At 47.3% G+C, this 24,895-nt stretch overlaps 1 protein-coding gene across 2 annotated transcripts in view; it reads right to left on the bottom strand.

Annotated features, from left to right (window-relative positions):
* The window catches only part of ABHD12 (abhydrolase domain containing 12), a 98,338-nt gene that overhangs the window by 20,241 nt on the left and 53,202 nt on the right, over window positions 1-24,895 (bottom strand). For both annotated transcript variants that reach the window (XM_030826581.1, XM_030826580.1), the window contains exons 2-5: window positions 17,056-17,180; window positions 7,113-7,218; window positions 3,970-4,089; window positions 813-843 (exon numbers count right to left, since the gene is read on the bottom strand). In XM_030826581.1, coding sequence (XP_030682441.1) covers window positions 813-843; window positions 3,970-4,089; window positions 7,113-7,218; window positions 17,056-17,180 — 382 coding nt within the window. The remainder of the gene's footprint in view (window positions 1-812; window positions 844-3,969; window positions 4,090-7,112; window positions 7,219-17,055; window positions 17,181-24,895) is intronic.

Raw genomic sequence — 24,895 nt, 5'->3', positions numbered from 1 at the left:
CACTGCAACCTCCACCTCCCAGGTTCAAGCAATTCTCTGCCTCAGCCTCCTGAGTAGCTGGGATTACAGGTGCCTGCCACCACGCCCGGCTAATTTTTTTTGTATTTTTAGTAGGACGGGGTTTCACCATCCTGGCCAGGCTGGTCTTGAACTCCTGACCTTGTGATCCACCCACCTTGGCCTCCCAAAGTGCTGGGATTACAGGTGTGAGCCACCACACCCAGCCCTCTCTTTTCATTTTATACACAAGTAACGTAACATTGAAAAACAATTTCTAATGCTGCTTATGTAGTCTGCCAATATCTACACTTGGTCTACCAAGCCCACACATTCTGATGTTGGGGTCCAGGCCTAGAAGCAGTGTGATGGGCAGTCACAGCAGAGGCAGCCAAGGCCCTACCTTCCAGCACGCTCATCCAAAGGCAGTGTTAAAAAGCCCAACACGCCTGTCATCCCAACACTGGGAGGCCAAGGTGGGAGGCCCAGGAGTTTGAGACCAGCCTGAGCAACATAGGGAGACCTCATTTCTACAAAAAACAAACAAAAATTAGCTGGGCGTGGTGGCAGCACGCACCTGCAGTCTCAGGAGGCTGAAGCGGGAGGATAGTTTGAGCCCAGGAGGTCGAGGTTGCAGTGAGCTGTGACTGCACCACTGCACTCCAGTCTGGGCAACAGAGCAGGAGGACCCTGTCTCACACACACAAACAGCCCAGCAATAGTTAACTCTCAAGATGTGAGTCTGGTGACTCCCTTCACTTCCTGCCCTGGAAAGAACAGCCCAGGGAACGGGAGTGGGTGCTGCCTGCACTCACCTTGTAAAGCTCCACGCGGTGGTCGCCTCCTCTGGAGAAGAAAACAGGACATGGTGTGAGCACATCTTCTCAGAGTTGGGCCCCAGGTCAACTTGTCCTCCATACCCCAAACCAGGGAGAGGCCAATGAAAGAGGGCAGAACCTCCTCCTTGGGTCCCCCTAAGTAGCCCCACACTCGCCTCTGGCAGTGCTGTGCCAACGGGGAGATAGTCCTAGCACTTTGGGGGAGATTTCTTAATGACTGTATTTTTCAGTAGGCAATGCACACCTACAGCCCCAAACTAGAAAGACACTAAAGGAAACACAGCAAGGCTTCATCCACCACACCCCAGCCCCTCCCAGCTTCCCCGTGCCAGGGACACCCTGTGTGGACAGAGGCTGTGCTCCAACAGGACCTGTGTGGGCAACTTCTGCCCTCACTTCTTGCTCCACACGTCTCAGCCGACCTTCAGAACTCTGCTTAGCCACACTGCCCTGGCCTCTCATGGTCATCTTGGCTGTTTCCCACCTGGCACTAACTTCTACTTGCTGCCGCGGCCACCCTGCCTTACAGCCCTTCACATGTGTGTGCTCTGCACATGGGGTATGCTCCTAGAATCTCCTCAGGGAGACCCTGAAGTGCCAGAACGGCTGCCTCCTGGCCCTCACAGCCAACTACAGCTTCACTGTGCATGTCGCTATTGAGACTACGTGGGCTCGGCACACACCCTCCCATTTGTACTTCCTTGTCTGAGGCCTGTCTGGGCTCCCTTCCCTCTTTCTTTCCAGTTGTTGGCCAGCTGTTAACCTGGACCGACCCCACAGCAGGAACATGGGCCACCTGGGAGGAGGGCAGGTCCACACTCTCCACACTCCCTAGCCGTGCTCCTCCTTCCTCAGGAGCGGTCTCACCATTTGAGGTATGAGGGCAGGAGTGTTGCTGGTTGGAGACCAGGATGAGATGAAGGAGGAAGCTAATAAAGTACAGAAACAAAAATATAAAGGGTCAGGTGCAGTGGCTCAGGCCTGTAATCCTGTAATCCCAGCACTTTGGGAGGCCGAGGTGGGCGGATCACTTGAGCTCAGGAGTTTGAGACCAGCCTGGTCAAATGGTGAAACCCGTCTCTACTAAAAATACAAAAATTAGCTGGCCGTGGTGGTGGGTGTCTGTAATCCCAGCTACTCGGGAGGCTGAGGCAGGAGAGTCACTTGAACCTAGGAGGCTGAGGTTGCAGTGAGCTGGGATTGCACCACTGCACTCCAGCCTGGGCGACAGAGTGAGACTCTGTCTCAAAAATTAAAATGAAAAATAAAGGAATGAGTTTCAAGACAAGGAGGAAACACTGCAAAATATTTTCAGTTATCATTGTAAGAGTTCACAGTGGCTCTTTTCTAAGTTTCTAAAATTTCCTACATTAAGCAAAAAAAAAGAACAGTTGCTGGGAATCCAGGGGGTCTGGACCTCAGGGAGACCCGGGTGGTGGATCCCGCAGACCAGCGAAACCCCAGTGGGATGCACAGGACAAAGAAAGCAAGCAACGTGGGGGTGGCGAGGCCTGCAGCCACGCAGTCTCTGCAGGAGTGGGAGGGGGCAGCAAACACTGAAAGTCACGGCATCCCTTTCTAACCTAAAGTTATAGGCAGGTTCTTTTTTTTTTTTTTTTAACCATGTGATGGGCACTGCAGAACTGAACCTTATTCACAGCCAACCACAGTTCTGTCATTTAGGAAAAGATGCTGCAAGAGCTGTTTGTAGCCACTTGCTCTTTGAAAAGCAGAAGAGAAACCTGCTGCAGCTTGTCCCAGACAAAGAAGAAAACTGTGCAGGACACGCATGATTCAGTAGCTAGACATGCCGTCCCTGGCACAGAAACCGCCTCACGTACCATGCCGCCGGGCTCTTTCAGCAATGCCCTCTGCAGGGCTCCACCATGCAGACCCCACCTAGGCCTGCTTTCCCCTCCAGAAGGGCCCAGCACGGCTCTCCTTGCTGGCTCTGCCTATAAAATGTTTGCCCCCAGCCCTGACACACCCTGGTGCCACACGTGACCTCGGCCCTGGCCCTGCAGCAGCCCTGTCTCCATGCTGGGTCTGCCTGTGCGCTGGCTCCTGGCTGCCTCTCTCACACACGAAGACCTTGGTGGTTTTCAAACAATGCTTTGTTCAGAAAATGTATCCCCTCCGCACCCACCCTGGGCTCTCCCACGGAGGCTCTTCTGAACAGCAATCACATGGTGTGGAAGGAGCACTCTTTAAGGCAGGGAGGCCAACTCCAGGGCAGCCAGTGGAAAGGACAAGCCATTAGACCCACCCAGGAAGAGCATGTGAGATAAAACTGGGCAGGGCTGATCAACCGAAGAGTGCTTGAACTTCACCAACAGCCCATTAGGGTGAGCAGAGAGCTCACACTGTAGGACGGCCTGCGAAGACCCCAACACCTGGTGCCTTCAGCCTCTCCCTCCTGCCCCTTCTCAGCACCCGAAACTTTTTTCCAGGAAGTGTGCCGCCTCCTCCAGGGCTGCCCTGGCTCCAGCTTCACCTGTCTGCCACCTGGAGCTATCTTACAGGTAACAGAGATCTGCCTGCCACTTCAGGCCGCATGACAGATACGGAGAAAACCAGCTGCCAGTGAGCTGGAGCCGCCCATTCCCAAGAGTGCGAGGCACCCACAGCCAAGTGCCACTATGACCCCTCCTCAGAGGGACCCCAAAGCCCTCACTCTCCAAGAAACCCTGCTCCCCAAATCACATACCAACAGATGCTGTGCCCTTTGAGATTACAACAAGGAGAAAAAAACATGCCCCTCTGGCCGGGGAGCTCAGCTCCTGACTGACACTCAGCCTCCTTCATCCCAATCCAGGCTGCAGCTCCAGATAGGGGACGGTCTGCACACAGCTTCCCACACTTGGTCCCCACGGAACACAGCCCTGCTGGCCTCAGCCTGTGGGAACCCTGCTTCATGTAAAGTTCACCTAAACTCCACCTTCCCTCAACCCCTTAAGAACCCTGTCTTTCCCTTTGTTCTTGGGAGGCTGTCCCTCATTGCAGTGGGTCAGTACACCCGATTTTGTGGGACCGCAGGTTGCTCCTGCTGGTTTCTGGCAGACTGGGCCAGGACATTCCCACCCCAAAAAGGAGCCGTGCTCCACAGCAAAGATGATGGGCTCCTCTCCCTCACCTGGTACCTGCGTTCCCATGCAGGTACAGAATGATAGGGTGACTGGAAGCCAAGGCATCCTCATACCACATCTGGTCTTTGCCTTGGGCGTTCTTCCACCAGACTGCAGGGACGGTGTGCCTGCAGACAGAAGCAGAGGGGAGCGCAGGATCAGATGCTCCTTCCGTCCTCATCCCAGCAACTGCACGTGGTGTTAATCAGCTCAAGTCCAGACAGCAGGGAGCTGCAGACCCTATCTAACTACAGGGGAACAGATGGGAGTGGGTGGTAGAAAACTATCCCCATCACTAGAATCAGTAACTATGGAACTGCAGGCCGTGTGGACGGTGCTGACAGCTTCAGCAGGAGCGTTCCCTGACTGGCAGGCCAGCCTCCTCTGGGCCACAAAGGCTTACAATGTGCCAGTTACCACTTGGGCCTGGCAGAGAAGCAGCACTTAGTCTATCTTGAGTAATAGCATTTTCCTCATACATGCCCCACATCTCAGTTAACCCCATGCTTAAATTGTCCACAGTTTAACTCACAATGGATTTTAAACAGTACATGCTGTCACATTTGCTAATTCAGCAACACCAATGTTTGTGAGCCAGACTAGAAACTGGGCCATCGCTGACGCCATTTCTAATGTCAAGTATAGTATGCACCACCTTCCCAGCCTGCTCATGGTCCACGCCTGGCTGGGCACTCTGAAGCTGCTGGTCTATCTAGCCAAACCCTCCTTCAGAGAGATACTAAGGTTAATTTTAACTCAGGCCAAATCGAATACTGTTAATCACTGGGGAGGGTCCAAATTAATCACTTTTCTGTAAAGCTTATTCAAATTCATTCTGGATACCAGTGACAAGAATCTTTAAAAAAATTTAATGGCCAACTTCTTATTTTCTAGATCTTAATCTTCAGCATCTCATTTCTAACGTCTCTCTCTGATCCGTTCAAAAGGATCACATTTTGGGGTGGTTCTAGTCACTATGATCATCACTCCCATACAGTTATAAACTTGAGGGATAGGATAGCACATTTTGAAGGTGCTGGGAGCAGATGTGCTTCCAGTAGCCAGCCACCCCAAACCTGGGCTCCTGACAAAGAGCCAGGGAACTCCTAGCCAGCAGAGAAACCCATTCCTGGGCCTCTCCTCTCAGCAGACAGGCGATGGCCAGGCATGGCCAGGAATGGCCCCCAGGCTTCACTCTAGGCCTTGAGGCCCTCCTTTCAGGAAGCTGGTGGGAGGGTCTGATGAAGCGATGGTGGGTGCAGTTGGTGAGCTGGGCCTGCTGCTGCCTGAGGGCCCAATGTCATTGTGACTGCCTAGGGCACGAGAGTGGGCAGCAGCCGCACTCACCAACATGCACCCACCAACACACAGCAACACACAGCGTGGCTGTCACCGCCTTGACACTTGCCACTGGCATCACTAAACAAAACCTTTCCTGGTAGCTGATAATGTATGCAGGAGTTGTCAGTACTTCCAGCCTAAGTCTCACCACCATAAACATCCTCCCGCAATAGGACAGACTCGTGTTAACCAAGAAGAGGTCTGACCAAGTCCCACTCGGCAGCTCTGTGCAAAACAGGTCATGCTTCAGACAGAAACCTGAAGAGTCCCACAGTCACACATTAGTCAGTAAATGCTAGATTACATCAAATCAGGAAGTGACAAAAGACTTTAATGCCAGCACCAACTACTAAGAACAAAAATCTCCCTTCTTATGTTCTTTACCAAGGACCACTGTTAGAAATGTCTGAATGTTCTCTCATCCACACTGGGAAGCTACTCACAGCATTTCATTTAGAAGCTTCTCACATACACAGTGGTTTTCTGAGACAGCGGAAAGGGACGTTATGGCTACTGAAAAATAAATTCAGCTAGATAAAAGGGCTGTGATTCAGGCTCACTTCTCAGAGAAAAAGGGAAATGCCACAGTGAGGTTGGTCAATTTCAATTCAGTTGTTCAGAAGCACCACTCGTGTACAGAAGAAAACATTAAAATGTATTCCAAGGAGACACAGAGAAGTCACAAGGCTTATGTCCAACGTAAATTTATGGCTTAAAAAAGTAAATAAGACAGCCAACACCATCATCATCAGCTGGTGCGAAGCTATATGTGAAAAGAAATCAAGCTGTTTTCAGTATCTAGATGTTCACTTCTTGGAAAAGATATATATATATAAAAATATAAATATACATATATATATATATTTTTTTTTTTTGAGACAGAGTCTCGCTCTGTTGCCCAGGCTGGAGTGCAGTGGCACAATCTCAGCTCTCTGAAGCCTCTGCCTCCTGCGTTCAAGTAATTCTCTTGTCTCAAACTCCAGGTAGCTGGGACTACAGGCGTGTGCCACCACGCCCGGCTAATTTTTGTATTTTTTTTCAGTAGAGACGGGGTTTCACTATGTTGTTTAGGCTGGTCTCGAACTCCTGATCTCAAGTGATCCACCCGTCTCGGCCTCCCAAAGTGCTGGGATTACAGGCGTGAGCCACCACGCCTGGATGGAAGATATATTCAAACCAGTGTTTGCGAATTCTTCCCTTATATTCTCCTTTTTTTTTTTTTTTTTGAGACAGAGTCTTGCTCTGTCATCCAGGCTGGAGTGCAGTGGCGTGAACTCAGCTCACTGCAACTTCTGCCTCCTGGGCTCAAGTGATCCTCCTGCCTCAGCCTCCCACGTAGCTGGGATTACAGGCGTGCATCACCATGCCTGGCTAATTTTTGTATTTTTAGTAGAGACGGCGTTTCACCTTGTTGCCAAGGCTGGTCTCAAACTCCTGGTCTCAAGTGATACACCCGCCTCGGCCTCCCAAAGTGCTGGGATTACAGATGTGAGCCACTGTGCTGGCCACTTATATCCTGTTTCTAGCTTCTTTGTTTGCTTTTCGTTTTTCCTAGAAGCAAGTCTCTCTAAAAATAATAATCTGTTCACAAAGCCTTTGCTGTTTTGAAAGCCTGGGAATAGAGTTTAAAGCCATTGAATCCCTCAACATTAGGATGGATCAAATGTACTGAGATCTTTCCTTTAGGAAAGGAAGAGGTGAAGATAAAAATGAACAACATTTCAGAGGCCAATGTCAAAGACAGCACCAGCTCAGCCATGCAAGGTCCTTTCCTGCTGCTGGAGGGGCTGCAGAGCTCACCAGCACTCACCAGACTCCAATGGTCACATCTTCCTCTGGCTGCAGGTAGTAGTTACACGTGTGATTCAAACCTTGATCCTGTGGTTTTTTCAAATCAATGAAATAGGGAACCCTTACTGTAGGAAATAAAGAGATGGAAATTAGGATTACTGGTGGATGAATACACACATGTACACACAAACATGCATACTCATACACGTGCACATATATGCATTCACACACATGCACACCCACATGCACACACTGCAGAAGCTCTCAGAAAGCACCAAGTCCTTTTCCTGTACAATCTTACAATGGTGCCAGACCTGCAGGCCCAGCCTCAGGCAGGGTATGGGCTGAGGCCAGCCAGCATGGGCAGGGACAGATACTGCAGTGAAGGCAAGGTCTGTGTAGAGACTGGAATGCTAAGGTCTAAGGTAATTCAAGATGTGAGAAGATGCAAATGAGAGAAGGAAAGATCCCCAACAGGTCTGAAGGATGGGTGAGCCAGGAGGGAGGCTGGGGAGGCTGAGTCTGGGAAAAACTCAGGTGCCTGGTGGAGTGGGAAGGACAGCAGGAAAAGGGATGGCGCTGCAGGACCTGATGACCAACGGAACGTTGGGCGGCAAACAACGTAAAGAGGATTCCAAAGTTTCTAGGACTGCTGCCTAACACAGAAAAGACAGCAGAAGGTGAGGTGTGGGGCAGTGAGAGGGATGAATCCATAGGACCCATGCAGAGCAGAGAGAAGTCAGTGCAATGGCCCAGCAGAAGTCCTCCATACACCAGGTCATCTGCCAGCAGGACAGCGAGTGAATTAACCAGCACCCCACACTGTGGAAGACCATGGGGTCCTTAGACCTGGAGGAACCTCCAGGACCTGCAGGCAGATGAGAAGAGCAAGGTGACTGTGGGTGCAGGTGTGGTAGCCCCACTTTGTTATTGTAAAAACATGCAAATGAAACACAACCCCCATGTGTGGCTGGGAGGAAATACAGAAAGACAGAAGCCAGGCTGCTCACACAGCTTCAAAGTGTGTGTGTGGGGAGAATGGGGGCAATTTTTTCCTTATATACCATTGTAGTCTTACTGCTTTTGGTGAACACAACTTTAAAACAAGTTTAACTGAAAAATAAAAAATTTAAAATAAACGCATGAACCCTGAGGTGGGATTTGCCTGCTTTATAAAATGGCAACTCCTAAAAGAGGCAATGACAGAGAGCAGTGTGGGCCTGGTTTCCCTCCGGCGGGTTCTGCCCCTGGGGAAGCTCTGCTGCTGACAGCTGTCTCTGGTGAAGACAGGGGTTGCATGACTCCTACGTCCGTGTGGCACATTGCACATCTAGCCTCACTTCCTCAAATGTCACCAGGCTGGACTCACAAGGACATGGGGACATACACACTCCTTCCCAGAAACTCCCTGAGCGTCTGTCCCAAACCGCGTGGGGAGACAGTTCCTCCCACCAGGGCTGCTGTTCATACCCCACCTTCTTAATCCATCTCTTCCCCAGGAAGCAGATACATCTTCAAAATTTTAATAAGAAGTTTCTCTCAAAATAAAAAACGGCAAAGGAGGTGATCCACATCCCCATTAGCTCCAGCTGAGCCAGGCCGCACAGTCTCTGAGGCAAGCCACCACCATCACCATCTGACGGCTCCTATTACATTGCCAGCTCACATGACAGAGCTGGATTTTTTGATACCAGCCTGGGCAACATGGCAAAACCCCACCTCTACAAAAAAATACAAAAATTACCCAGGCAAGGTGACATGAACCTGTGATCCTAGCCACTTGTGAGGCTGAGGAGGGAGAATCACTTGAGCCCAGGAGGTCAAGGCTGCAGTAAGCCAAGATTGTACCACTGCACTCCAGCCTGAGTGACAGAGAGACCCTGTTTCAAAAAAAAAAAAAAAAAAGAACTGGCTTTGAACCCGGCAGCCCGGCTGCACAGCCCTGCTTCCTGGCTGGCTGGACAGGAAGTCAGGGAGGCCTGGGCCCTAAGAGGCTGGAAGGCCTGCCTGCCCTGTTATGGGCTGAGTTGTGCTCCCCAAGAAAGACTATGTTCAAGGCCTCACCCCCAGTACCTAAGGGTGTGACCTTATTTGGAAACAGGGTCTTTATGGAGGTAATAATCAAGCTCAAATGAGGTCACTGGGTGGATACTAACCCAACATGACTGGTATCCTTATAAAATGGGGACATTTAGACACAGAGACAGAGGGAAGACCATGAGAAGACGACCAAGAAGATGGAGGCAGAGATTTGAGGGAAGCTTCTCCAAGCAGGGAATGCTGCCAGACAGACAGGCAAGAAGGGTCCACCTCAGCGTCTCAGGAGGAGCTGGGCCCGCCCACACCTCGACCTCGGACTCCCGGCCTCCACAACCATGAAAGGATACATGTATTTTAAGCCACCCAGTTTGCAGGTTTGTTAGAGCGGCCCTAAGAAATAAATGCAGCCAGCCAGGCGTGGTAACTCACGCCTGTAATCCTAGCACTTTGGGAGGCCGAGGCGGGTGGATCACCTGAGGTCAGGAGTTCGAGACCAGCCTGGCCAACATGGCAAAACCCCGTCTCTACTAAAAATATAAAAATTAGCCGGGTGTGGTGGTGTGCACCTGTAATCTCAGCTACTTAGGAGCCTGAGGCAGGAGAATGGCTTGAACCCAGGAAGCGGAGGTTGCAGTGAGCTGAGATCATGCCACTTCACTCCAGCCTTGATGAATGAGTGAGACTCTGTCCAAAAAAAAAAGGAAAAGAAAAAAAAGAAAGGAAAGAAGTGAAGGGAAGGGGAGGGGAGGGGAGGGGAGGGGAGAGGAGGGGAGGGGAGGGGAGGGGAGGGGAGGGGAGGGGAGGGGAGAGGAGGGGAGGGGAAGGAAGGGAAGAAAGAGAAGAGAGAGAGGAAGGAAGGAAGGAAGGAAAGGAGGGAGGGAGGGAGGGAGGGAGGGGAGGGGAGGGGAGGGAGGGGAGGGAGGGGAGGAGGGAAAGAAACGAAAGAAAGGAAAGAAAGGAAGGCTCTTCTGCAACAGGAAACAATTGAAGAAACTGGTTATTTTACCAAGGCTTTGACTGGAATGGCCTGCTTTCCTTTAAGGATTCAAAGGATTTATAGAGCCAATAAAAGCCCCGTGGGTAAAACTGGCCTCATACCTTATCTATAGAGTCCCCATACAGGGTTCCTGACCTGGGGTAAAGAATGTCACTTTCTAATAGGCCCAGGAGGCCCAAGTTATTTTAGGACCTCAAGAGGAGAGGAATTTACCAAACTCATAGGTATTTGAGGATACAAACCCATGGCTGGACTCAGCTTTTAAAAAATCTTATCTGAGATTCCTTATGGAACAGAGTTCTATCAAAGTCAATTTTAAAAGCCTATGTAAAAAATAATTACTTGTGTTGCACTTTATGCAAATAATCAGGCCAAGTATATAATAAGACTAAAGTTTATTTTGCAAACAAATCAATCCTATAATGATTTGTTTTTTAATAAAAATGGGGACTGGAGAGAAAAAAATTATGCTTCAAAAAAAAAAAAACCAACAACTATAGTATACCTGTTGTTAGCTGTTCTTGTATTTTTCCTGCAGTTTGGAAGGACTAAATCTTAAATTCTTTGTGGGCTACAAGTCACCAAACTAATGCACTCGAATCTTTACTTTTAAAACTGGGAATTGCACTCCTTACCCTAGTCCTCATTATTAACCTTATAGTACACTGTTCCCTTAAATGCAGTGCTAAAACTATAGATGACAATAGTAATGTCTTTGCCATGCAAGCCTTGGATCCCCAGCCATGCCTGTGTGAGTATGCTCAGAATGTTGCAAAGTGGTTCCATTCCTTTCACCTTGGGGTAAACACCTACCCCCACTACACCCCTGGCCAGCAGGAAGAAGTTAGAGCTGTCTTTGCCCTTTCTCCGTCTTCATTAGCTAACGCCTTAAGATTAAGGTGTTATGAAACCCAAAGGGGTGCCAGGCGCAGTGGCGCATGCCTATAATCCCAGCACTTCGGGAGGCTGAGGCGGGCAGATCACGAGGTCAGGAGTTCGAGACCAGCCTGGCCAACATAGTGAAACCCTGTCTCTACTAAAAATACAAGAATTAGCCAGGCATGGTGGTACATGCCTGTAGTCCCAGCTACTCGGGAGCCTGAGGCAAGAGAATTGCTTGAACCCGGGAGTCAGAGATTGCAGTGAGCTGAGATCACGCCACTGCACTCCAGTCTGGGTGACAGAACAAGACTCCGTCTCAAAAAAAAAAAAAAGAAAAAAGAAAAGAAAGAGAAGGATTGAAACTACCATTGCAAAACTATAACTGAGACAGTGAAAAAGATCTGACCTAACTAACTCCATCTTGCTTCTAACCTCCACGCTGTCCTTGTTCACTCCTGGGCATAGGCTAAACTAATTTTGGAAGGAACTTAGTTTACAGTTTAAAGCGAAGATGATACCCCTTTCTGGAAACAAACCTTCTTGCCTGGGGACTAGACTGCCTTTATAGGACTAACATTTTGGCCACAAGATTGGAAATTGTTGTGGTTTAGGAGTCATGCAGCTGGAGGCTACAAGACTGACCCTCCCCAAATTGTTCCTGGTGATAAAATCACTATTGTGAAACCTAAGACCAGTGCTTGAGATAGTTTGCAGACCCTGAACTTGATGGATCAGCTGGCACCATCCAGATCGATAAACTAGCTCATCTGATCTTGTGGCCCCCACCCAAGAACTGACTCAGTGCAAGAAGACAGCTTTGACTCCTTATGATTTCATCTCTGACCTGACCATCAGCACTTCCAGCTCACTGGCTTCCCCACACCCACCAAGTTGTCTTTAAAAACTCTCTGATCCCTGAATGCTATGGGAGAGTGATTTGAGTAATAACAAAACTCCAATCTCCTGGAAAAAAAAAAAAAAGGACACAGCCATACAAGAGTTTAGATTTTATCCTGGCAATGGGACCCGGAGAAGGTTCCCGACCACAGGAGTGCCTGGAAAGTGGGTCCACTTCAGGCTCTGGAGTGGGACAGTGAGTCCACTTCAGACTCTAGGGCCTACTCCTGCCGCCTCATCCTGGGAATTCACCACACACTTTGGGAGCCTGAGAGCTGCAGCCCAGAGTGCAAGTCTATAATCTGACAGCCGGGAGCGGGGGTGGCCTCCTCAATACAACTCTGAATATCCACACCTGGGGCCCACTGCCCATCCCACATCTAGACCCACTCAGCCAAATCCTGCCTCTGATGCTGGAACCAGCCCTGACTCTGCCAGATGGGGAGTGGGCACCACTGAGGGCCGAGGACACTGGGCTTCCACTGGCTCCGCTTCAGGCCTCACTCAGTTCTCTGTCTAGAGAAGAATGCCAAGCTCTTGGGACAAACTGTCCAAGAGTTCTGAGAGCATTCCCTGGCCACTGAAAAGTATTTTACAAGGACTAGCAGCTAATCCAGACAACTTCCAAGCCCAAGAAATCTAAGAACTAGGAAGCCAAATTCTACTCCAGGATGGCCTCATTCCAGGAAGCTGGTCTTCCAGTTCACTTTTACTCATTTTAGAAACAACCATGGAAAGGAGGCACAGTGACTGCTCTCCATGAAAAGCATCTCCCAGATGCTGCCTGGCACCTTCTCTTCCGCAGCAGCACCTCTAACCAGCATCATGTGGCATGGGAGGCATGGAGCTTGGTTGGTCCCAGGGATCACACAGCCCCAGAGCGGGTGGCTGTAGGAACTCTCTGGCCAGTATTACTCTAAATGAGCAGAAATGCCTCAAAGTGAGATGGGTGGTGAGACGGGTTGGCGTGCGCAGGGTCACAGGATCCACCCAGGGCCAGAAGCACTGCTGGCTTACTCCTGCAGGCCAGTGCCAGGCGAGTGCCAGGACCCTCTGGCCTCCCACGTGGTCAGATCACCCTTGGCCACTGACTCTTTGTGGCTCCAGTGACTCCGGCATGCTGGCTGGAGTCCACCCTGCCCAGGCCCCTGCTTCATCCACAGGCCTAGGGTGGGGACAGAGTGCTAAGCCCCGTGGCAGCCCCACAGGAGTGGCCCGGGCAGTGCGCCCCTTCATGCTCCGCCATTGAGGTCCAGCTCTCTCATGGCTCCCTCTCACAGGCTCTTCTGAACCGGGAGCTCCTCATACAGGCCCCAGCACCATGGGCAAACAAGGCCCACAGGGCTGCTGGGACTGAGGCCTCTGGCTGCCCCTGCTTCCCCCAGTTTTCACTGTCCACCCCCCAGTTTTCATTGTCCACCCTCCAGTCACATCATCATGTACCAGCAACCACAAACATCAACGGGCAGGATGGAGAATGGATCCTGCATGCATGGGTGCTGTGGAGGGTGAAGGAGTGAGAATGTGAGTGAATGGAAAATGACCTGCTCTCAAACTTCTTTTAGCTCACCTGCAAAATATTTGTTGGGGGAAAGGCTGAAACTACTGAGCTGTGATGGGGTCTGAACACGGGGCTAAGTCTCATTCCAATCAGTGTGAGTAACAGAGCAGCCTTGATACCGGCAGCCATAAGAGGTGTGGTGTCAAGGGAAAGCCTGGGTTGGTTATCTGGGTTTTATCAAATTCCAATTACCTGATTCAGGTTTACAGGACCTTCCGTGTGAAAAAAGGGGATAAGAAAAGAAAGGTACCAGGAGTTAACAGGGACTGCTCAGGGGAAGGAAAAAGAGGAAGCTGGCCCTTTGCTTTAAAAACAAATGCATGATGATAGATCTGAACTATTTCCAAAAAAGCCATCCCTAGCCTCTGAACCAAGACATGACTTTCACTAAGAGACGCCTTCTTGATCTGAAGGTAAATAACGGCTGGGAAGATATTCTAGGCTTCATAAATGCTGAGTCTCATCCAAACATCTTTGGATGGAATCAGACTGTGAATACAAGTATTGAAAAGCACATGTATTTATGTGCATGTAAACAGACACATATAAAAAAGGTCAGTAGGAAATAAACTACAGTGTTAACAAGGATTTTCTCAGAGTAATGTTCATTTTCTTATTTATACTATTCAGGGTTCTTTTTTTAGCTAATTCTTTGTTTTTAGAATAATCATGATGTTTTGCTTATGAAAATATATTTAAGGTAGAATAATGCCTTCAACTGTAGGTGCTATGTTTCTTTAAAAGCTTATTTATCTAATTTATAAATTTGGTTTCAGATAGATTTGCTGTGAAGAATATTTTAATCACATTCTGGGGCCCAAGAGATTGCTACTCTTCCTGTAATATTGAATGGATGCCCAGGTCATGCTTCTTGTCTGGAGACAAGAGCAGAGGCACCTCCCCAACAAAACTCCAAATCACTGCAGGGCCATGCCACAGACCCCACCTCCTTGGTGATGCAGACAGGCACAGACCTGTAAACCTTGGACGCACATTACAACTGGAAAACCAACAAGCTCCATGCTGCTCCTCTGAAGACTGCCCTTCCTCCCAAAGGGGGAGACAGAGACCCACACTTGGAAGGGCCTCATGTGCTGATAAAACACTGTGGCTTCCTGCGGAGGACAGTGGGGCCTGGAGATGAGGGTCGCTCATCATGGAGAGTCGGGAGGAGTGGGGTGTGGGGGCCAGGCAGATGCCCAGGGGGGTGGGGCGGAAGGAATGTCCAATCGCTGCTCCCAGGGACACTGTTTCTTGGTGCTAGACCTTTGGTCAACTTTTCAAAAGAGGCTGGAAACACAGATTTTTATCATACTAGCAACTAAAAATCTCTTTCAAAAACATCACAGGACTGGGTGCAGTGGCTCACGCCTGTAATCCCAGCACTTTGGGAGGCCAAGGCAGGAGGATCGTTTGAGCCCAGGAGTTTGAGGTCAGCCTGGGCAACATGGCAAAACCCCATCTCTACTAAAAATATAAAAAATTAGCCAGATGTTGTGGTGGTGGGTGCCTGGAGTCCCAGCAACTCAGGAGGCTAAGGTGGGAGGATCACCTGAACCTGGGAGGTCGAGGCTGCAGTGAGCTGTGATCACACCCCTGCAGTCCAGCTGGGGCAACAGAGCCATGCCCTGTCTCAAAACAACAAAACAAAATGCCACTGTAGGCTCTCCTACTCCAGTGTGGCAAACAGGTGGAAGGAAATCGTTAAGGATGGGCAACATCTTGGGAGGCTCAGCCTCCCCTGCCCAAGCCCAGCCCTCCTCTCCCATGCCATGGGGCTGGACCAGGAGAACCCAAAGTTCTCCTCCCTCAGAGCAGTCCATCACCTCCTTAGGAAACCCACAGAGCAAAATCTGTAGGCTGTGTGTCTACAGTAGCCCAAACAATCAAACTAAAGAAAATCTATTCAATTCAAACGTTTGCTGGGAGCCCACAATGTACCAGACCATGCAGGGCAATGCACCCCACACACCCTCCCTTCAAGAACCAGCTCACGTGCCTGGCAGCAAAGGCACCTGCCCAAGGGGGCCGGCAAAGGTGGAAAAGCCATGAGGGTCAAGTCTAAGGTCTGCTGATGGTGAATCTGCAGCCCTTGTAGCTTCGTGTTTATACCTAAGTCCCAAATCCTTTCTGGGCTGTACTGTGTACATTTAAGGAACATTAAAGTCAGAAAAACAAAACTCCCATCATTTTGGTATACTGTTAGTTTCTTTTTGAGTTTGTGCTTCTCACAAGTGGCAAAACTTAGAGATGAAAAATTCCTAGAAGTTCTGCTTTTCCATTAGAAAAATCAAATGCCTCTTAGTACACTACATGTGTTTTACAGAAATTTTAAGACACTCAAATAAAAAACTCAGATTTACAAAGTATTAAGTAGCCTTATAATTTGTTCTTACCAGCATTAAAAACAAAAACAAAAACAAAGAAACAGAAATTCCTTTTTTAGCCAGTCATTTCCTAAGTTTCTGTGATTAAGTCTATTATAGACTGAACACCCAAACTCATAAGCCCAGATGCCTGCAGAGGGAGTCTGGCGCCTCTCAGTACCTCCTGTGTTCCTCTGCGGCCTCCTCCTTTCCTCCTCCTCCCACCCCACCAGCTCACCTGCTGCCTCAGCAATATCAGGCCCAGCTTTCTAAGCCTCGAACTCCCAAACACATAAGGCCAGACTCACTATGTGCAAACCAATCTAGCCACAGAGTGACCCCAGAGCCCCTACCTCATCCTGTTCTAATGCTGTCAGCACCTGCCTCTCAGGTTGTCCTTCACAGAACACCCGCCGTGTGCAAGCCCTGTTGTTCTCAAACCTCGAACCCACAGATGCGGCCCTTTCCTTGGAGCCTCGCTTGTAGGACTGTTCCCAGGGCCACGTGCCCAGAGCCTCTGCCTTCGACCTCATAGGCTTGATACTTCTGCACCTTTCTCCTCCCACATCTCCAAAAGTAAATACACAGCGTGAAAAAACACACAAGGTCCAAGTTCACTCAAGGAGACTACAATACCTACAAGGCCAGCACAAAATTCCACAGAAACCAAAGTACTGTATATCTGGATTTTTCAAGGGTATAAAAAACTAATTTGTTTTAAAAAAGAAAAAAGGCCTCTTTTTTTTTTTAAAGGTATTATATTTTTCAGTGGTCATCTTTTCCAAGGGCAGCTAGGCTCCTAGAATGCACAACTGACAAGGCATCTCCAACATGATGGCTTCAGCTGACTTCTCATGTTGTCAACATTTTTACTCACTTCAGCTGAAGACAGACACGCTGGTCCCCCAGTGCAGTGTAGTCTTCTGTGGACACAAATCCAGTGCTGGGGAGCAACACTAGCACAGAAAGTCCTCCAGCTGGGAAGGGGCACAGGGACCTTTCTGGGTAATAAAAGCATTCTATTTCTCAATCTGGGCGGTAGCTCTACCTATCTATCTCTAAAGATATAGGTATATAAACTGTACACTTAAGATACGTACCCTTCACTGTATGTAAACTAAATCTCCATTAAAGTAAAAAGACTTCCCCTAAAATCAGACATCATCATGAAAATGAACGCTTACTAAAATTAAAGGAAAAATGGACACATACCACTTACCGAAATTCAAGAAAATCAGTTTGGCCTGTATTCCAGGACATAGTTTGATGAGAAATGGAATGGCAATGTACAACCCCAAAACACAGAAAAGTATCTTCCTCAGGCGCAACCACAGGCCCTTTCGCCTGCAAGAGAAAAGCAATGAATAGGTCAGAAGGCAGTAGGTGCCATTTTGCTGTAGTTTGTTAATAGTGTTATCAAAATCCCTAAACAAGAGCCACACGTATTTCTTTTTTCCACAACGATACTGCCCATAATAGAAGTAGCCTCCCACCTGCCTTTGCGCAAGTAATTATTTTACATAGTCTTTTAATTTGAGCTTAGAACTCTACTGGGGGTAAGAGGAACTTTTTTTCTTGAAAGACAAAGAAATAGCTAGTGATTTCTTACATTCGCCCTTGCGGAAGAATCCAGCAGAGAAAGCAGACCCCACCATACCCCCCACCTGACATCAGACCCCAGCTGTAACCTCATATCAGGAAAGAGCAGCCTCCTCAGGCCTCCCGATCAATCTTCTGTGAGCCAACTGCAGACAGGCGTAGGTTACTCATTAGCTCCTGGTAGGAAGCACGTAGACCAAGGACATCAACAGAACCTGCCCGACCAGGTCCTCAGAGAGCAGGAGGCTAAGAACTGGCACGGTGTGTCCTTGCATTTAGGCGTGGGCGAGCCCCTCTGTACTCACTCAACAGAGGACCCTTTTCCAGGCCCTTCAAGCCAGGTCGCCAGCCCAGGGTCTCATGACCCTCTTCTAATTCCTCTCCAGCTCCAGAGTTCTTATCTTGTTCCCAAACCCCCTTTCAAAACTATCTCTAACCCGGTGATTCTCAAACTCCTTGGTCTCAGGACTTCTCTACAGTACAAAATTGAGGACCCTACAGAGCTTCTGCTCAAAGAGCTTCTTTACTTCTCATTTGACAGACAGTCATAAACAGTTTATATTTATGATGATCTGTCATATGAGAAATTAAAGACATTTAAAAATGTCTATTAATTCATCTAGTAATAACAATCCATTACATGTTTCTATAAACAATATTTGTTATGAAAAATAATTTTCCAATACAAAAAATTTTAGTGAGAAGAAAAACAAAAAATTTTAGTGAGAAGAGTGACATTAACATTTTAATAAATTTCTCTAAGCCAGAGAGCTTAACAGAAAGATGGACTCTCCTATCTGCTTCTGCATGCCATCTGCTGTGAATCCACATACCATGTATCATCTGGAAAACCTCACTGCATACCCATGAGAGGAGGGTGAAAAAAGGCAAATCACACCTTGGCTTTATTATGGAAGTCGGTCTGACCTTACTGACCCTCTGCAAGGATCTGGGAACAGAAAGAGTGCCAAGGGCACACCTGTAGGACCGCTGCTCTAACTTACCATATGACTCTAAACCTAGTGGGACAAGCTATCTCTGGACTATTTCCAGTCTTAAAACCACATATTGAACTGCTGATACAAGCAACAATACAGATGAATCTCAAAAGGATTGTTATGTTAAATAAGACATCCACAAAAGACTGTATACTATATAATTCCATGTCTAAAATTCTAGAAAAGGTAAAACTCTAAGGACAGAAAAACAGAACAGAGAGAGGTGGCTTGGGTTGGGGGTGGAGCAGGAGATTGACTGCAAGGGCCAGGAGAGGGTCTTGGAGTGATAGAACATACTTTACCTTGATGTGGCTGTGGTCACACGATGGCATACATTTATAAAGACTCACTGAATTGTATACTTAGAATCCATGAACTTTGTTACATGTAAATAATCTCAATAAAAATGATTTAAATAAGTTAATAAAGCTGACAAACACCTCAATAAAGCTGATGACAGATATGCACATCCGATAATGTAACTCATTCACTCATTTTCCTGGTTCATTCAGAGATCATCATCGAGCGCCTGGCACTCTGAAGTGGTGGACAGTCAGGGCAGCAAAGGATGGCGCCCGCACTTGTGCTGTGCTCAGAGCCCAGTGGGCGTTAATCAAGCACAAGGGCCATGGCAGGCTGGGTGAGAGGCACCTGCTGCTGGGGATACTGCCCAGGGTGATCTGAGCTAGCCGGGCTCCCAGGGACAAGGCCATTGGACTGACATAGTAAGTTAGGAATACAAGAGTTAACTAGATGATGGGGAGAACAGTTTAAAATGGCATCTTAAACGCCATACATGATCTAGCTTTTCAATGAGGCTATATTAATCACAATATTGAGGTTCAAAGTGCCAGCTCTGAAGTCTGGTTCAACATCTAACCCATCACTTACTAGCTGTGCAATCTTGAATGAGTTATTTAACCTCTCTGAGCCTTGTTTTCCTTAATGCTTGGTGGGGATGATAATGGTACCTCCTTTGTGTAGGTTCCTGGAAGGATTACACACAGTAACACATGTAGACTGCACATGTGAGTCCTTGCACCAAACCTGCAACACATCTTAGCTTCCATCACCAACTCTTTATTCTTGTTAGAGAAAAGAGCAGGGTCTGACACAGCTAATGGCCCTGGCAGGGAGAAACTGGGTATAACGTGAGAGGTGGGAAGAGGACCAGAAAGACTCAGGATGTTATCCTGAGAGAAAATGAAAAGCCCATAAAAAGAAAAAAGCCTGCAATCAAGTGTGCCACCACTTCAATGCCTGGCGCCTATGCTTGGATCATCTGCTCTGGCACCTGCGGTTACTTCTGTGTCCCTCCCACAATCTACTTACTCATCCTTCAGCACCTGCACAGATCTCTGCCTTACTGTAAGGCATCAAGTGGTTTGCAATTTTATGCCTCAAGAGAAAGGAAAGCCTATGTCCACACAAAGACTTGTTCAAAATGTTCACAGCTTCAGCCTGGGCAACAACAGTGAAACTCTGTCTCAAAAAAAAAAAAAAAAAAAAAAAAAAGTTCACAGCTTTACTCATAGTAGCCAAAAACAGAAACAACCCAAATGGCCATCAATGAGTGAATGGATAAACAAACCATGGTATGCCCTTGGAATGGAATACAATGCAGCAATAAAGTGGAATAAACTATTGATACATGCAACCACGTAGATGAATCTCAAAACAATTTGCTAAGCAATAGAAACCACCTGAAAGATGGCCAGGTCACTGGCAGATTTTTACTGATAGATGATTTCACCCAAAAGGTATCTCTATTCATTAGCAAAACCAGTACAGACACACCACATTTTATTGCACTTCACTTTACTGCACTTTGCAGATACCACATTTTTTTTTTTTTTTTACAAATTCAAGGTTTGTGGCAACTCTGCACTGAGCAAGTCTGTCAGTGCCATTTTTCCAACATTCCAACAGCATGTGCTCACTTTGTATCTTTGGGTCAGTATTTTTTACCGGTAAAGTTTTTTTGTTGTTGTTGTTTGCTTTCAGATGAGGTCTTGTTCTGTCACCCAAGCTGGAGTGCGGTGGCACAATTATAGCTCACTGCAGCCTCAACTTCCCAGGTCCAAGCCATCCTCCCACCTTGGCCTCCCAAGTAGCTCAGACCACAAGCATGTGCCACCATACCCAGCCAGGTTTATTTTTTATTTTGTAGAGACGAGGTCTCCCTATGTTGCCCAGGCTGGTCTTGAACTCCTGGGCTCAAGTGATCCTATCATCTTGGCCTCCCAAAGGGTTGGGATTATAGGTGTGAGCCACAACCTCCCAGACTCAAGTGATCCTCCCACCTGAGTCCCCGCATAGCTGGGGCTGTTATAGGCATGTGCCACTATGCCCAGCTAATTTTTAAATTTTTTTGTAGGGACAGTGTCTCCCTATGTTGCCCAGGCCAGTCTCGAACTCCTGGGCTAGGGCAATCCCACCCACCTTGGCCTCCCAAAGTGCTGGGATTACAGGCATGAGCCACCACACCTGGCCCAAAGTATTTTTAAATTAAGGTATGTACGCTGTTTTCTTAGACAAAACCTGCCAAAACTCACATAAGAAATAGACAATCTGAACATGCCTGTTTCTATTAAATAAATTCAGTCAATAATTAACAACGTTTCAAAACAGAAATCACTGGGCCCAGAAGGGTTCACTGGGGAATTCTACCAAACATTTAAGGAAGAAATTACACCAATTATCCACACTCTCTTCCAGAAGATAGAAGCAATCTCTTTTTAACTTATGCTATAAGCTCAGCATTACCCTAAATCAGACAAAGACATTACAAAAAAGAAGACTAAGCTGGGCCTAGTGGTATGTGCCTGTAATCACAGCTACTTGGGAGGCTGAGCCAGCAGGATGGCTTCAATCCAGGAGTTCAAGGCCAGCCTGGGCAACATCTTCAAAAAAAAGAATGAGGCTGAGCGCGGTGGCTCATGCCTGTAATTCCAGCACTTTGGGAGGCCAAGACGGGTGGATGACCTAAGGTCAGGAGTTCAAGACCACCTGGCCAACATGGGGAAATCCTGTCTCTACTAAAAATACAACAATTAGCTGGGCGTGGTGGCAGGCGTCTGTAATCCCAGCTACTTGGGAAGCTGAAGCAGGAGAACCTGGGAGGCAGAGGTTGCAGTGAGCTGAGATCGCACCACTGCACTCCAGCCTGAGCGACAAAGGAAGACTGTGTCAAAAAATAAAATTAAAAAATAAAGAAAACTCCTTCCTTCTTTTCTTTCTTTCTTTCCTTCCTTCTTTCCTTCTTTCCTTCCTTTCCTTCTTTTCTTTCCTTCCTTCTTTCCTTCTTTCCTTCCTTTCCTTCTTTTCTTTCCTTCCTTCTTTCCTTCCTTTCCTTCTTTTCTTTCCTTCCTTCCTTTTTCTCTCTTTCTTTCTCTCTCTCTCTCTCTCTTTCTTTTCTTCCCTCTGTTGCCCAGGCTGGAGTGTAGTCGGCTGGCTGCACTCCCTGCCTCCGGCTCCCGTGATTCTCCTGCCTCGGCCTGCCAGCTGGCTGGGATTGCGGGCGCGCACCACCACCCCGGCTGGTTTTTTTACTTTTGGTGGAGGAGGGTTTTCGCCATGTTGGCCAGGCTGGTCTCCAGCTCCTGACCTCGAGTGGTCTACCTGCCCCAGCCTCCCGAGGTGCTGGGACTGCAGACGGAGTCTCGCTCACTCCGTGCTCGGTGTTGCCCGGGCAGGAGTGCAGTGGCGTGGTCTCAGCTCGCTGCAGCCTCCGCCTCCCAGCCGCCTGCTTCGGCCTCCCAAGGTGCTAGGATTGCAGCCTCTGCCTGGCCGCCCCGTCTGGGAAGTGAGGAGCGCCTCTGCCCGGCCGCCCATAGTCTGGGAAGTGAGGAGCGCCTCTACCCGGCCGCCCCATCTGGGAAGTGAGGAGCGTCTCTGCCCGGCCGCCCCGTCTGGGAGGTCTACCACGGAGGCCAGACACAGTGTGGGGGCTGGACGTGGTAGCTCACGCCTGTAGTCCCAGCACTCTGGGAGGCCAAGGCGGGTTGATCACTTGAGGCTAGGAGTTCGAGACCAGCCTGGCCAACATGGCGAAACATATGAAAAATACAACAAACCAACCAACCAACCCAGCAACAACAAAACAGGTCTACCCTGGAGTCATACTCTAATTTTTCTATTTTCCTCCCTTTCTGATCCTTTATCCCACTTTCTTTTTCTTCCTCTTCCTTCTCCTTCTTTGTCAAAGACAGAGGACTGAGTTATTATCATTGATCCATACAAAGTCCCTCTCTCATTTATTTTCTTTAATTCCCACCCCCCATTTCTATTCCCCGTCTTCCCATGTGCAACCTTCCTAATATGTTTGATATGCATCTTTTTGTTTGTATGTATTTTTAGAAAATGTTTATTGTTTTGTGTGAAAAAATTAATAAAAGAAAAAATAAATAGAACTAAAGACCAATATTCTCATGAATATAAATGTAAAAATCCTCTAAAAAATATTAGCAAAGCAAATCCAACAACATATAAAAAGAATTATACACCATGGCCAAGTGGGATTTGCCCCAGGTATGCAAGGCTAGTTCAACATATGAAAATCAATTAATGTAATACATCACATCAACAGGCTAAAAAAGAAAAATCACATGATCATATAAATAGATGCACAAAAAGCATCTGACAAAATCAACAACCATTCATAATTAAAAAGCCTCAACACACTAGGAATAAAGGGGAACTTCCTCAACTTGGTAGTATCTACAAAAAACAGTTAACATCTTACTTAATGATGAAAAGCTTGAAGCTTTCCTGCTATGATTAGGAACAGAGCAAGATTACACAATAAGACAAGAAAAGGAGATAATAGGTACAGAGACCAGGGAAGGAAAAATAAAATTGTTTGTAGATCATGTGACTGTTGATGTATGCAGAAGATCTAAAACTTGGAACTAATTAGTGATTATAGCAAGGTTCCAGGATACGAGGTTAATATACATAAGCCAATAGTCTTCATATATACCAGCAATTTGAAATCCAAAACATATTGCCATTTACATTAGCAACTCCCAAAATGAACTACTTAGATACAAATCTAACAAAATATGTACAAGATCTAATGAGGAAAACTATAAAACTCTGATGAAACATATAAAGGAAGAACTAAATAGATATTCCATCTTCATGGATAGGAAGGCCCAATATTGTCAATATGTCAGTTCCTCCCAACTTTATAGATTCAATATAATCCCAATCAGATCCCAGCAAGTTATTTCCCGGATATTGACAAACTGATCCTAAAGTTTATATGGAAAGGCAAAAGACTCAGGATAGACAGCATTAAAGGAGAAGAACAAACTTGGAAGACTGACACAACCTGGCTTGAATACTTACAATAAGGCCACAGTAATCAAGACAGTGGTGTACTGTCAAAAATATCAATAGACCAAAGAGCCTAGAAATAGACCCACATAACTATAGTCAACCCATCTGTGACAAGGGAGCAAGGGCAATACAACGGAGCAAAGATGATCTTTTCCACAAATGGTGCTGTAACAACTGTACATTCATATGGAAAAAAATGAATGTAGACTTGATACTCTTCACAAAAATAAAACTCAAAATGAGTCATAGACCTAAATGTAAAACCAGAAAACTATAAAACTTCTGGGAGATAACAGAGAAAAAAACTTAGGTGAACTTGGGTATGATGAAGACTTTTTTTTTTTTTTTTCTGGAGACGGAGTCTAGCTCTGTCACCCAGGCTGGAGAGCAGTGGCGCCATCTCAGCTCACTGCAACCTCTGCCTGCCAGGTTCAAGCAATTCTCCTGCCTCAGCCTCCTGAGCAGCTGAGACTACAGGTGAGCGCCACCACACCCAGGTGATTTTTTTGTATTTTTAGTAGAGACGGGGTTTCACCGTGTTAGCCAGGATGGTCTTGATCTCCTGATCTCGTGATCCGCCCACCTCAGCCTCCCAAAGTGCTGGGATTTCAGGCGTGAGCCACCACGCCCAGCTGATGAAGACTTTTTAGATACAAAACCACCAAGGTATGATCCATGAAAGAAATATTAACAAGCTAGACTTCATTACAATTGAAATCTTCTGCTCTGTGAAAGACAATGTCAAAAGAATGAGAAGATAAGCCACAGACTGGGAAAAACATATTGACAAAAGTATATCTGATGAAAGACTGTTATACAAAATATACAAAGAACTCTTAAAACTGATAATAAGAAAATAAATAACTGGATTTTAAAAGGAGCAAAGGACCTGAACAGACACCTCTCCAAAGAAGATACACAGATGGCAAATAAGCATATGAAAAGGTGTTCACATATGTAATCAGAGAAAGGCAAACTAAAACGAGATACCACTACGCACTATTAGAATGGCCAAAATGCAAAACACTGATAACACTAAATGCTAGGAGAATGTGGAGCAACAGGAATTCTCATTCATTACCAGTGGGAATGCAAACATGGTACACAGCCACTTGGGAA

This window comes from Nomascus leucogenys, chromosome 13 (assembly GCF_006542625.1).
Source record: "Nomascus leucogenys isolate Asia chromosome 13, Asia_NLE_v1, whole genome shotgun sequence".
NCBI classification, from domain to species: domain Eukaryota; kingdom Metazoa; phylum Chordata; class Mammalia; order Primates; family Hylobatidae; genus Nomascus; species Nomascus leucogenys.
Note: the sequence above shows the minus strand (reverse complement) of the source record. Positions and strands in the feature narration are given on the sequence as shown.